The 13,970-nt window shown below is 45.5% G+C and overlaps 1 protein-coding gene across 1 annotated transcript in view; it reads left to right on the forward strand.

Moving 5' to 3' along the window:
• The window catches only part of LOC126106113 (uncharacterized), a 57,491-nt gene that overhangs the window by 18,122 nt on the left and 25,399 nt on the right, over positions 1-13,970 (forward strand). Inside the window, exons 3-4 of the mRNA XM_049912359.1 lie at positions 5,555-5,704; positions 13,145-13,438. Of these exons, the coding sequence (XP_049768316.1) occupies positions 5,555-5,704; positions 13,145-13,438 (444 nt within the window). The remainder of the gene's footprint in view (positions 1-5,554; positions 5,705-13,144; positions 13,439-13,970) is intronic.

Genomic DNA, 13,970 nt, shown 5'->3' on the forward strand with positions numbered 1-13,970 from the left:
ACGGCATTTTGAACAGTGGACGTTACATTTCAGATGTGTTACGACCCGTGGCTCTACCCTTCATTCGAACCCAGCGAAACCCTACATTTTAGCAGGATAATGCACGACCGCATGTTGCAGGTACTGTACGGGCCTTTCTGTATACAGAAAATGTTCGACTGCTGCCCTGGCCAGCACATTCTCCAGAGCTCTCCCCAATTGGAAACGTCTGGTCAATGGTGGCCGAGCAACTGGCTCGTCACAATACGCCAGTCACTGTGGTTTCGTGTTGAAGCTGCATGGGCAGCTGTACCGGTACACGCCATCCAAGCTCTGTTTGACTCAATGCCCAGGCGTATCAAGGCCGTTATTCCGGCCAGAGGTGGTTGTTCTGCGTACTGATTTCTCAGGATCTATGCAACCAAATTGCGTGAAAATGTAATCACATGTCAGTTCTAGTATAATATATATGTCCAATGAATACCCGTTTATCATCTGCATTTCTTCTTAGTGTAGCAATTTTAATGGTCAGTAGTGTGTAATACTGTTATCCGGTGACGATGATGGCCAGGTGGGGTGAGAAAATCCATCCTCGTGCTCACAAAACCAGTCTTGGAACACAGCATCGCCATTTACAAAGAAACATTGTACCATGAGGTGGCCGAACTGGTCACATAAGTCTTGCCAGTAATGTGATCTTCCAGAGTACCCTTGGCCTCCATGGAATACCACGATATGGCTGCCCAGTCATCGCCGAGCCCTAGCCATGTTTCACTCGCTGGACGTAAACTCGGCCAGAAGCTGAAACAGTGTGAAACGAGACTCATCCGACCAAGTAACTTTCTTCCATTGTCCAATAGTCCTAGTTCTATGTCTTCCACACCTCATTTTCCTGTTATTGTATCACTGGTGTATGGTTTCTGAATTCCAACTCGCCCTGTAATATCATCCATCTGAAGCTCCCGTCACGTTGTTTTGATGCTGACAGGGTTCACGAATGCGACCTTCAGTTCTGCAGTGACTTTCCCAGCTGTCTTCCTCTTGTTTTTCATTATAATCCTCTTCAATGACTGTCTATCACGATACGATCACTCAACATACACTTTCATCCGCGTTGTGACTTTCCACTTCTCCAGTGTTTGATATAAATCTGGGAAGTGGTGCCTCTTGAAACACCAAATATTTCGCCTACCTTGGTTACGGAAGGGCCCACCATGTGAGCTCAACAATTTACTCAAACTGGAATTCACTCAGCTGCGACGTAATGCATTCACAACTACAGCGAACGCTGTTGTGATCACGAGTGCCACTTGCAACGTATTGACGACATTGAACAGGTGTCGTTCGTGGTCAAATTCAACAGCGACACCTGCAGGATCGGCTAGTACCTCCATTTATGCTCAAGCACACATTTCTCATGGTGTTTCTATATTTTTGTCCAACCCATGTAGACACATGTATTAGTTTCACAGAAAGGTGCAATAAGACGTGTGTGTCAAACTACATGGAGGCAACTGTTTAAATAATTATGCGTACTAACAATAACCTCATAATACATCATTTACTCCCTTATGAACTGTCTAAGATGCTACTCCAGGGTGGTGTAAAATGAATGTGCGCAACGGAAAATAATAAACGCTAAAATGATTATTTGGCTGTGTCTGACTACCCCCTGAAACAGATCTTAGGATCTCTTAATGCTCTTTTTTACGTATAAATTACAATCTAAACATAAATGAATGATGAAGGCAACTCAACTAATACTACTAAATGATAAACGTTGTTGTTCAATATATATTTATTACAGATTAAAATCAACCCTTTAAGTACAATTGTCTATATTTCCTAACTAAAATTATTAATCAATTGCCCAACTCTGCCTCTTATTATGACTGCGCGGTCTGATATTACTAACACGAAATGACTGACATCATCTACATACCAAACACTAGAAGACACTACTTTCAAAGATGATCTACGGAGGTGTGGAACCTCAGTGGAAATAAACTAACGTGGTTACAGCTGTTTAGCTTTATAGCCCTAATAAGCCGAAGAAATATGTGTATCATGTATGTACTGCGTCCGGTGCGTCGAAGTGATGGTTCTCGTACTCGTCTGCGACGATGGAAGAACTCCAGCCACAAATAAACTCTTTCAAACACTAGCACGGCAGAAGGTGATCCTCTGACTAATCAACTTTAATACTGTCTTCTCCTCTCTGTGTTCTACAGACGAGAAACGCTAACTCCCAACCACAAGGACGGTATTCAGATAACGTCTCAACGTAAGTATAGGCAGAGGAAGTGCTCTCAATTACTGAACGCTGTGTACTCCACGACTACTTCCAACCCGGAAGTGAAGTCTAGAATCGTATAGGTTCGCAACAGTACAGTGCCTAACTGTTCTAACTATAAACTCTCCTGAGAGCAAAGACAGCAAGTCCGGCTGTACCAACAAAGCTGATGTCGAGCGACCGTCACACACGGGCGCTCACAACGGAAGACCTCGTCTCTCCACCGCTGGTTTCCCAGTAAGGCTCGGCTCCCCACCCTCGTAATTCCGAAAACGAATCATATTCCCGAAATCACTGAATATTCTCCCTGTCAACAGATTCTTCCGAACGCCGACCAACCACATTTTAGTCTTTTGTCGTGCAGCGCGGAAAGTTTGCGAGGTAAAACCTATACTCGTACAATGGTACGCTTCTGAGTAAAAATACTTGGAAATAACCCAGCCTGCGTGGTTTCCGAGGTGCTGCTTCTTCGTTCCTCTCACCTGCGTCCAAGATTTGCAGAGCTCCCGGTTATCCTTCCAGTCCTGCTGCAATAGCGGCCGGCCGTCACCCTATGGTGCTCCAGAGCTCAGGAGCCACGACGTCCGTCTAGCTACTTCCTGTTTTTAAGCAGGACCAACACCTCTGCTGGCCTTCCACCGAGAGCTTGAGTTCTGCCTGCCGTTTCATCTCCACTGGCGTTCCAACCTCTACTAGTGTAGGCAATCATTCATTACGCCGTTCTGGTAATAAAGACACTCCGTCACCTTTCATGCAATAAGCGTTAACAGTTATTTACAAGGCGTACGTGACAATGTCAGTGTCCTTCAAATATTCGTATATACGATGTATAACCTACCAAATGATACCTAATTGTGCTTGTAGTTCACGGCAAAGCATGTGGATGGGTGCTCGTAAGGTGCGAAATTATAGCCACCTTACAACTGTATTGTGAAAAATCGGGCAGAATTTGAGGAAAAAAATTGTGGTTTTCATAAATGTAACATCAAGAATAAAAACAGTCACCATTTTCTGCATCTTAATTTTAGACAGAAAGAAGCAAAGTACACAGGACCGTTTCTGCCATTAGCCAAGACTAGGTGACCATCTAGGCTGGCAATACTTTAGGGGTGGCAAGAGGCGGAAAAAAAATTAATTTCAAATAAAACAACGAAAGAATTGAGTAAATGAGGTGAGAAAATGAAAAACAGGAAGTATTAAATGATCAAATTATTTTCAAAAGCGTACGGAACACTTCCATATAAGACTTTAGTTACTTTGACCAAAGAAACCACGTTGCCTATACTTACGTCAAAACTAAAACATACGCTACTGAGCACGAAGCGGAAACGAACATGACCCTGATTCATAGCTGTCCAGCGCCGGAGCAGAAACTAAATAACACCGAGATTATCCAGATGACCTAATTTGATGCTTCTGCGTGCCTTCCGTCAGTATATCGTGATTTCTAATTTCAAGGATAAATTAATTCGCTCCAGAAAATGATTCCACAAATTTATTAGTCCGTTTTCTTGCAATGAAGAGTTTGACAGAGCACTGAAAGACCTGAGTCGAAACAAGGCCCCCGGAGTAGACAACATTCCATTAGAACTACTGACAGCCTTGGGAGAGCCAGTCCTGACAAAACTCTACCATCTGGTGAGCAAGATGTATGAGACAGGCGAAATACCCTCAGACTTCAAGAAGAATATAATAATTCCAATCCCAAAAAGGCAGGTGTTGACAGATGTGAAAATTACCGAACTATCAGTCTAATAAGTCACAGCTGCAAAATACTAACGCAAATTCTTTACAGACGAATGGAAAAACTGATAAAGCCGACCTCGGGGAAGATCAGTTTGGATTCCGTAGAAATGTTGGAACACTTGAGACAATACTGACCCTACAACTTATCTTAGAAGAAAGATTAAGGAAAGGCAAAGCTACGTTTCTAGCATTTGTAGACTTAGAGAAAGCTTTTGACAATGTTGATTAGAATACTCTCTTTCAAATTCTGAACGTGGCAGGGGTAAAATACATGGAGCGAAAGGCTATTTACAATTTGTACAGAAACCAGATGGCAGTTATAAGAGTCGAGGGGTATGAAAGGGATGCAGTGGTTGGGAAGGGATTGAGACAGGGTTGTAGCCTCTCCCCGATGTTATTTAATCTGTGTATTGAGCGAGCAGTAAAGGAAACAAAAGAAAAATTTGGAGTAGGAATTAAAATCCACGGAGAAGAAATAAAAACTTTGAAGTTCGCCGATGACATTGTAATTATGTCAGAGACAGCAAAGGACCTGGTAGAGCAGCTGAACGGAATGGACCGTGTAGGAGGATATAAGATGAACATCAACAAAAGCAAAACGAGGATAATGGAATGCAGTTGAACTAAGTCGGGTGATACTGAGGGAATGAGATTAGGAAATGAGACACTTAAAGTAGTAAAGGAGTTTTGCTATTTGGGGAGCAAAATAACAGATGATGGTCGAAGTAGAGAGGATATAAAATGTAGATGGCAATGGCAAGGAAAGCGTTTCTGAAGAAGAGAAATTTGTTAACATCGAGTATAGATTTAAGCGTCAGGAAGTCGTTTCTGAAAGTATTTATATGGAGTGTAGCCATATATGGAAGTGAAACGTGGACGATAAATAGTTTAGACAAGAAGAGAATAGAAACTTTCGAAATATGGTGCTACAGAAGAAGGCTGAAGATTAGATAGGTAGATCACATAACTAATGAGGAGGTATTGAATAGAATTGGGGAGAAGAGGAGCTTGTGGCACAACTTGACTAGAAGAAGGGATCGGTTGGTAGGACATGTTCTGAGACTTCAAGGGATCACCAATTTAGTATTGGAGGGCAGAGTGGAGGGTAAAAACCGTAGAGGGAGACCAAGAGATGAATACACTAAGCAGATTCAGAAGGATGTAGGCTGCAGTAGGTACTGGGAGATGAAGAAGCTTGCACAGGATAGAGTAGCATGGAGAGCTGTATCAAACCAGTCTCAGGACTGAAGACCACAACAACAACAACAGTTCGTATTCAAAGCAAATAGTATATTAAAAGTCCGCTCGTTGATTTGCCTTATTAAAATCAACTGCTTGTTCTGTACTATTCGATTTGTTACGTGCTCGGTGAATAGCTTGTAAATTGAGGAAAGGGTCCTAGTATCGGGGAATATCTTCAATAACACAGTATCTATTTGACAAGTAGAAGAGTGTACTGGAAAGCATAGAAGCATTTTTAATGTGCCAAGAACAGAAGCGTTCAGTCAGCTATTTCGTTTTCTTTGCACTTCACAGGCCCAGGAGAGGCTCTCCACGCTGGAGCTGGAAGCGACGTCTCGCGTCCAGAGCGAGTGCGAGCGACTGCTGCGCGACTTCCAGGAGGAGTGCGACCAGAGGCTCCAGCTGGACCAGCAGCTGGAGGAGGACCGCAAGCGCGAGATGGAGGTCAGTGCCCTGCCCTGGAGCGCTGGTCCAGGTCTGGCTACTAACAGTACGCACAAGTGTAGTGTAGGCAGTCTCTTTAGCAGATCTGTTGCATTTTCTAAAAATAAATAAAATGTAGTCTTTGGTTCCCCTTCCGCACAACATTTTTAATGTGTTCTTTCCAAATTTAAATTCTTTCCAAATTTAAATCCTAGGCATTTAGCTGAATTTTCGGCCTATAGATTTGATAGATTTATCGTGTAAACGAAGTTTAATGGATTCCTTTCAACACTCATGTTGACGACCTCACACTTTTTATTATTTAGGTTCAATTGCCAATTTCCACACCATGCAGACATCTTTTCTAAATCGTTTCGCAGTTTGTTGATCTTCCAGTGACTTTACTAGACCATAAACAACAGCATCATTTGCATACATCCTAAGACAGCTGTTCAGATTGTCTCCTAAATCGTTTATATAGATAAGGAACAACGAGGGTCTATAACAGTACCTTGAGTACTACCACAAATCACTTCTGTTTTATTAGATGACTTTCCGTCAGTTACTACGAACCGTGACCTCTCTGGCAGGAAATCACAAATCCAGTGACATAACTGAGCCGATATTTCAGAAGCAAACAATTTCACAACAAGCCACTTCTAAGGTACAGTGTCCAAAGCCAGCTGGAAATCAATAAATACGGAATTAATTTGAAATCTCTTGTCGATTGCTCTCAACACTTCGTGTGAGTAAAGAACTAGTTGTATTTTGCAAGAACGATGTTTTCTAAATCCGTGTTGGCTGTGTGCCAATAGACCATTCTCTTTGAGGTAATTCATAACTTTCGAATAGAATATATGTTCCAAAATGCTGCTGCATGTCGCCGTTAATGATATGGTCCTGTAATTTAATGGATTACTCCTATTGCCTTTCTCTGTTCACCTCTTCCTCCTCCTCCTCCTCCTCCTCCCCCTGTCACTGTCCACCATCTTCTCCCTGCTCCCTCTACATCTCTTATAGCACTCTCTCTATCAATCTCATCCTCCCTCCTCTCTCTGTCCATATCCTCCTTCCCTTTCTATATTTCCTTTCCTCCCCCCTTCTCTGTCCACCTCCTCCTCCTCCTCCTCCTCCTCCTCCTCCTCCTCCTCCTCTTCCTCCACCTCTCCCTATCTCAGGCCACCATCTTCCACCAGCTCCCTGTACATCTCTTATACCACATTCTCTCCATCAATCTCATCCTCCCTCATCCTCCTTCCCTTTGTATATTTCCTTTCCTCCCCCCTTCTCTGTCCACCTCCTCCTCCTCCTCCTCTTCCTCCAACTCTCACTGACTCAGTCCACCGTCTTCCCCCAGCTCCCTGTACATCTCTTATACCACACTCTCTCTATCAATCTCATCCTCCCTCATCTCTCTGTCCATATCCTCCTTCCCTTTCTATATTTCCTTTCCTCCCCCCTTCTCTGTCCACCTCCTCCTCCACCTCCTCCTCCTCCTCCTCCTCCTCCTCCTCTTCCTCCACCTCTCCCTGTCTCAGTCCACCATCTTCCCCCAGCTCCCTGTACATCTCTTATACCACACTCTCTCTATCAATCTCATCCTCCCTCATCTCTCTGTCCATATCCTCCTTCCCTTTCTATATTTCCTTTCCTCCCCCCTTCTCTGTCCACCTCCTCCTCCTCCTCCTCCTCCTCCTCTTCCTCCACCTCTCCCTGTCTCAGTCTACCATCTTCCCCCAGCTCCCTGTACATCTCTTACACCACACTCTCTCTATCAATCTCATCCTCCCTCATCTCTCTGTCCATATCCTCCTTCCCTTTCTATATTTCCTTTCCTCCCCCCTTCTCTGTCCACCTCCTCCTCCTCCTCCTCCTCTTCGTCCACCTCTCCCTGTCTCAGTCTACCATCTTCCCCCAGCTCCCTGTACATCTCTTACACCACACTCTCTCTATCAATCTCATCCTCCCTCATCTCTCTGTCCATATCCTCCTTCCCTTTCTATATTTCCTTTCCTCCCCCCTTCTCTGTCCACCTCCTCCTCCACCTCCTCCTCCTCCTCCTCCTCCTCCTCTTCCTCCACCTCTCCCTGTCTCAGTCCACCATCTTCCCGCAGCTCCCTGTACATCTCTTATACCACACTCTCTCTATCAATCTCATCCTCCCTCATCTCTCTGTCCATATCCTCCTTCCCTTTCTATATTTCCTTTCCTCCCCCCTTCTCTGTCCACCTCCTCCTCCTCCTCCTCCTCCTCCTCCTTCTCCTCCTCCTCTTCCTCCACCTCTCCCTGTCTCAGTCTACCATCTTCCCCCAGCTCCCTGTACATCTCTTACACCACACTCTCTCTATCAATCTCATCCTCCCTCATCTCTCTGTCCATATCCTCCTTCCCTTTCTATATTTCCTTTCCTCCCCCCTTCTCTGTCCACCTCCTCCTCCTCCTCCTCCTCCTCCTCCTCCTCCTCCTCCTCCTCCTCCTCCTCTTCCTCCACCTCTCCCTGTCTCAGTCTACCATCTTCCCCCAGCTCCCTGTACATATCTTACACCACACTCTCTCTATCAATCTCATCTTCCCTCATCTCTCTGTCCATATCCTCCTTCCCTTTCTATATTTCCTTTCCTCCCCCCTTCTCTGTCCACCTCCTCCTCCTCCTCCTTCTCCTCCTCCTCCTCCTCCTCCTCCTCCTCTTCCTCCACCTCTCCCTGACTCAGTCCACCGTCTTCCCCCCAGCTCCCTGTACATCTCTTATACCACACTCTCTCTATCAATCTCATCCTCCCTCATCTCTCTGTTCATATCCTCCTTCACTTTCTATATTTCTTCCCCCCCTTCTCTGTCCACCTCCTCCTCCTCCTCCTCCTCCTCCTCCTCCTCCTCCTCCTCCTCCACCTCTCCCTGTCTCAGTCCATCATCTTCCCCTAGCTCCCTGTACATCTCTTATACCACACTCTATCAATCTCATCCTCCCTCATCTCTCTGTCCATATCCTCCTTTCCTTTCCATATTTCGTTTCCTCCCCCCTTCTCTGTCCACCTCCTCCTCCTCCTCCTCCTCCTCCTCTTCCTCCTCTTCCTCCACCTCTCCCTGTCTCAGTCCACCATCTTCCCCCAGCTCCCACTACATCTCTTATACCACACTCTTTCCATCAGTCTCATCCTCCCTCACCTCTCTGTCCATATCCTCCTTCCCTTTCTATATTTCCTTTCCTGCCCCCTTCCCTGTCCACCTCCTCCTCCTCCTCCTCCTCCTCCTCCTCCTCTTCCTCCACATCTCCCTGTCTCAGTCCACCATCTTCCCCCAGCTCCCTGTGCATCTCTTATACCACACTCTCTCTATCAATCTCTTCCTCCAACGTCTGTCTGTCCATATACTATTTCCCCTTCTTTATAGTCTTTCCTCCCCCCTTCTCTGTCCATCTTCTAATCTTCTTTTCTCTCACTTTATTTATTGTTATTGCAAACGGAACCTCGATTGGGAGTAGAAGTCAGAATGAATGGTTAAATTAGTTGCAGTCATTAGTACATGCGGTGTGAAAGGGCCGTCTTCAGCTGCTGAATCTGTGAGTGGTGTAACGTTAATGACAATATTTGAAAAAAAAATGGTTCAAATTGGTCTGAGCACTGTGGGACTCAACATCTGAGGTCATCAGTCCCCAAGAACGTAGAACTACTTAAACCTAACTAACCTAAGGACATCACACGCATCCATGCCCGAGGCAGGATTCGAACCTGCGCCCGTAGCGGTCGCGCGGTTCCAGACTGAAGCGCCTAGAACCGCTCGGCCACACCGGCCGGCGATTATATTTGACATAGTTTTCATCTTCAAACAGGTAGAGATATAAAGTTACCCATAAACAAAAGTTTCCTGTTTTCTGTTCAAAATGACTGCGAAAACGAAAACAAAGCCACTTATCATAGCTAAGTATGTTGTTTCTCGTAGACAGTTTAACAGAAAGTGTTAAAAACAAGTCTATTTCCCCAGCGGTTTAGACTGTGTGTTGTTTGTCAGTGAGTCAGTCAGTTGGTCGAGAAGGGATTCATCCAACCGAATCTTTCCTTGAATTTGTGTGAACTGAAACAAAACAATTTCAGTACGATCATGAATTTATTGAAATGAAATAAATCGGAATTCGTTGTCACGGAGTCATAATGGATCCCTCGTGGGAAATTCTTATTTGATTCGCCCCCAAACGATGTCCAAGCTTTTCGTCAGTCTCCCTGACTCTCCGGTCAAGTTGGTGGTCTGCGTTTCGCATATTCTGACCGGTATTTCAAGGCCTCGCTGGTGGCATTTTTTCCAAAAAAAACAAACCACGAACTGAAACCGACTCAATGTTTGCAACACACGAAATTACCACGAACTGACATCAATTCGATCTTTGCAACACACCAAAGATTCGGTCACCACCGACAACACACTGAAATATCGATTTCATTTCTATTCTTTTTTGCAAAATATCAAGACTCATTTTGGAATTTGTTGTTGTTATGAGTTTGACAGTAGAACTGTCAAACTGAAACGTCAAATTTTGTTTTTATTATGAAAACATGTGACAGCAGAAGTCACAGACCGACCGCCACATTTCTTTCGTTGAAATTTTCATTCAAAGACACAAGCCAAATTCCCGACTTTTTCGGTGGATTTTCCAAAAAAATTGTTTCTTACAAACTTTGCCCTGATAATTACGAACACAACAAAAAAATTCACCCAAATCGGTCGAACTGTTCTCAAGTGATGATCTTTCATAGAGAGGCAATAAAAACTGGAGTAAATAACGTAGGTATACGAGGATGCACAACAAAAGAAAAATGTAATGACCGAAGTGAGACTCGAACAAACGATCCAGCAATCGCTAGTCATGATGTGCTGCAGATTTTTTTCCTTCGTTATGTGTTTTACGCATCACAGAAATGCCAGTAGAACATTTAATAATCTGAATCGTCCTGGAATCGTACTCATGCCGCCCACGCGGCAGGCGAACGTTCTACCACACAGCCACGCTGAGTATGGAAATGGTGACCTTTATTTTAGTCTATTAAAGATGCTCTGAAAGGTTCAAAGTAGATTCTCCTGATAATTTTTGAGAGTTGCATCAATTTGCTTCGGTTGATTGATTGTTAAGTTCTGAATTTCACATACCATAAATACGAGGGACATTTCCTAAATAATGCACACGTTGGTATTACTGTGGATTTTTCGATGCAACAACAATGAAAATTACGTCAGACAGTCAGCTGTAGTTAGGAGCTTAAGGAATAAGCACGTTCTTTTTTTCTTTTTGTTTTTTCGCTGTGTACTCCTAACATAAAATTGGCGAGGGGTAGATAAGAACCCTCCAAGGGTCTCGGGTACTGTGACTGTTAAAGACCAGAGGTCGTTGATCAAGATCGAAACTTTACATGGTCAAAACCCAACAGAAATCCACAGTGCTTTAAGTGAAGTTTGTGGTGAGTTAGCAAAGGACCATAGTACAATTTGACGTTCGGTTAATCGTTTTCGTGGTGGTCGTGAGAGTACAGAAGACAATCCAAGATCTGAAAGGCCAAAAACGTCAACATATCAACGATCTGTAAAGCTTGTGGCAGATGCTCTTGAAGAAGGTCGCTGTGCGACTTGTAAGGAACTCCCTGAAGCCACGGCAATTCCCCCAACACCAGTTTTCCGTATTCCGACAAATAATTTGAAGAAGAGAAAAATTCTGCGAGCTGTATCCCACACTGTTTGTCTGCCTAAGATAAGCAGAAACGCCTGGTCATTGAAACCTTGCTCAAATAACAATTCGACCGTGAAGGTCAAGGATTCTTGGTATTGATGAAAAGTCGATTGAAGACTTTGGACCGCAGTTGAAATCACAGTACAATGAATGTAGAGCTTCAGATACTCCACGTCCAAAACATTTCGATGCGCTCAATCAGAGCTCAAGTAAATGATGATTTTTGTTTATGATCACCAAGGAATTATCATGACACAGTTCCATCTGCAACAAGGGTCACAGCAGTGTATTACTGTAACTTCATGAAAAACCTGCGCACAAAATTGCACAAAACACAACCTCAGTTGCTCGCGGCTAGGTCACCCACGACAATGCTCGCTCAAATATCAGCCTTTCTGTAGCTCAAAAACTGCGCGAATACGGATCGGAAGTGTTGCCACATCCTCCCTACAGCCCTGGCCGTAATAACTACCTTGATACTTCTGGGCATTGAGTCAAATAGAGCTTGGATGGCGTGTACAGGTACAGCTGCCCATGCAGCTACAACACGATACCACACATCAAGAGTAGTGACTGGCGTATTGTGACGAGCTAGTTGCTCGGCCACCATTGACCAGACGTTTTCAATTGGAGAGAGATATGGAGAATGTGCCGGCCAGAGCAGCAGTCGAACATTTTCTGCATCCAGAAAGGCCTGTACAAGACTTGCAACATGCGGTCGTGCATTATCCTGCTGAAATGTAGGGTCTCGCAGGGATCGAATGAAGGGTAGAGCCACGGGTCGTAACACATCTGAAATATAACGTCCACTGTTCAAAGTGTCGTCAGTGCGACACGAGGTGACCGAGACGTGTAACCAATGGGACCCCATACCATCACGCTGGGTGATATGCCAGTATGGCGATGACGAATACACGCTTCCAATGTGCGTTCACCGCGATGTCGCCAAACACGGATGCGACCATCGTGATGCTGTAAACAGAACCTGGATTCATCCGAAAAAATGACGTTTTGTCATTCGTGCACCCAGGTTCGTCGTTGAGTACACCGTCGCAGGCGCTCCTGTCTGCGATGCAGCGTCAAGGGTAACTGCAGCCACGGTCTCCGAGCTGATAGTCCATGCTGCTGCAAACGTCGTCTAACTGTTCGTGCATATAGTTGTTGTGTTGCAAGCGTCGCCATCTGTTGACTCAGGGATCGAGACGTTGCTGCACGATCCGTTACAGCCATGCGGATAAGATGCCTGTCATCTCGACTGCTAGTGATACGAGGCCGTTGGGATCCAGCACGGCGTTCCGTGTCGATATTCTGCTAACAGTCATTGGATCTCGACCAACGAGAGCAGTAATGTCGCGATACGATAAACCGCAATCGCGATAGGCTACAATCCGACGTTTATCAAAGTGGGAAACGTGATGGTACGCATTTCTCCTGCTTACACGTTTCACCAGGCAACGCTGGTCAACTGCTGTTTGTGTATGAGAAATTGGTTGGAAACGTTCCTCATGTCAGCACGTTGTAGGTGTCGCCACCGGCCAGTAGTGTATATCAGTTCAGCATTATCTGAAAAAGCCAAACGGCTACCCTATCTGTTCCAATAAAGATTTCCAGATAACCACATTTTCGTTTTCTCTTCTGCAATGCGGAAACTTTCTTCTTTGAATACCATAGCATTATTGTTAGGCGCATAACAGTAGAGACAACGGCAGTGTTACAGAACCTGAGACACGCTCTCGTACTTGCTGCAGGAGCGGAAGCAGCGCCTGAAGAACCTGATCGAGAACATCTTCGCGGACGAGGAGAGCGTGTCCACGGAGAACATGGCGGAGGCGCTGCTGGAGGAGGAGGAGGCGGAGCTGGAGCGCCGGCTGTCGCTGCGGGGCTCGCAGCGGGGGCGGCGCCGCCCCCACTCCCAGCTGGAGTCCTCCCTGGAGGGCACCGAGCGCGCCGAGTCCTGGGCGCTCGTCCAGGACAGCCCAGCCACTGCGGCCCACGAAGACGCCCCGGCAGCCCAGCCAGCCAGCCCACAGAGGCCACAGCAGGTGAGTCCAAACACACGGTGCTGGCGTCTCAGTCACTGTCCGCGGTTCCCAAACTCCTCATCGGGAGGTCAGCCGAACACTTGCTTCTGGTATCTCATTGCCTGTGCAGTATTCTGCACCTCCACATCAGGAGAACAGCTCTGCTGAACTCCAGCTTCTGGCGTGGCACCCATCTCTCCAAGATTCCCAACATCCTCATTTGCAGATCAGCTGAACACTTGTTTCTGCCTTCTCGTAATCTGTCGAAATCCCCAACGTATTTTCCTTGATATCAGTCGATCACCTTCTGTTGTGCCATTATCAGCCTGAGGTTCTCATCCTACTGAAGGTCAGCTGAACACCACCTTCTAGCATCTTATCAACTGCCTAAGATTTATAACTGCCTCCATTATACATCACCTAAAACACCTTCTTTTGTCTACTCATCGCCTGTCTATTTTGAGTAACTCAAAGATTCCAACCTCCTCATCTTTTGGTCACTAGAACACCTGCTTATGGCATGTCTTCCACCTGCCTAAGATTATTAAGCTCA

Source organism: Schistocerca cancellata, chromosome 10, assembly GCF_023864275.1.
Source record: "Schistocerca cancellata isolate TAMUIC-IGC-003103 chromosome 10, iqSchCanc2.1, whole genome shotgun sequence".
In the NCBI taxonomy this organism is placed as follows: domain Eukaryota; kingdom Metazoa; phylum Arthropoda; class Insecta; order Orthoptera; family Acrididae; genus Schistocerca; species Schistocerca cancellata.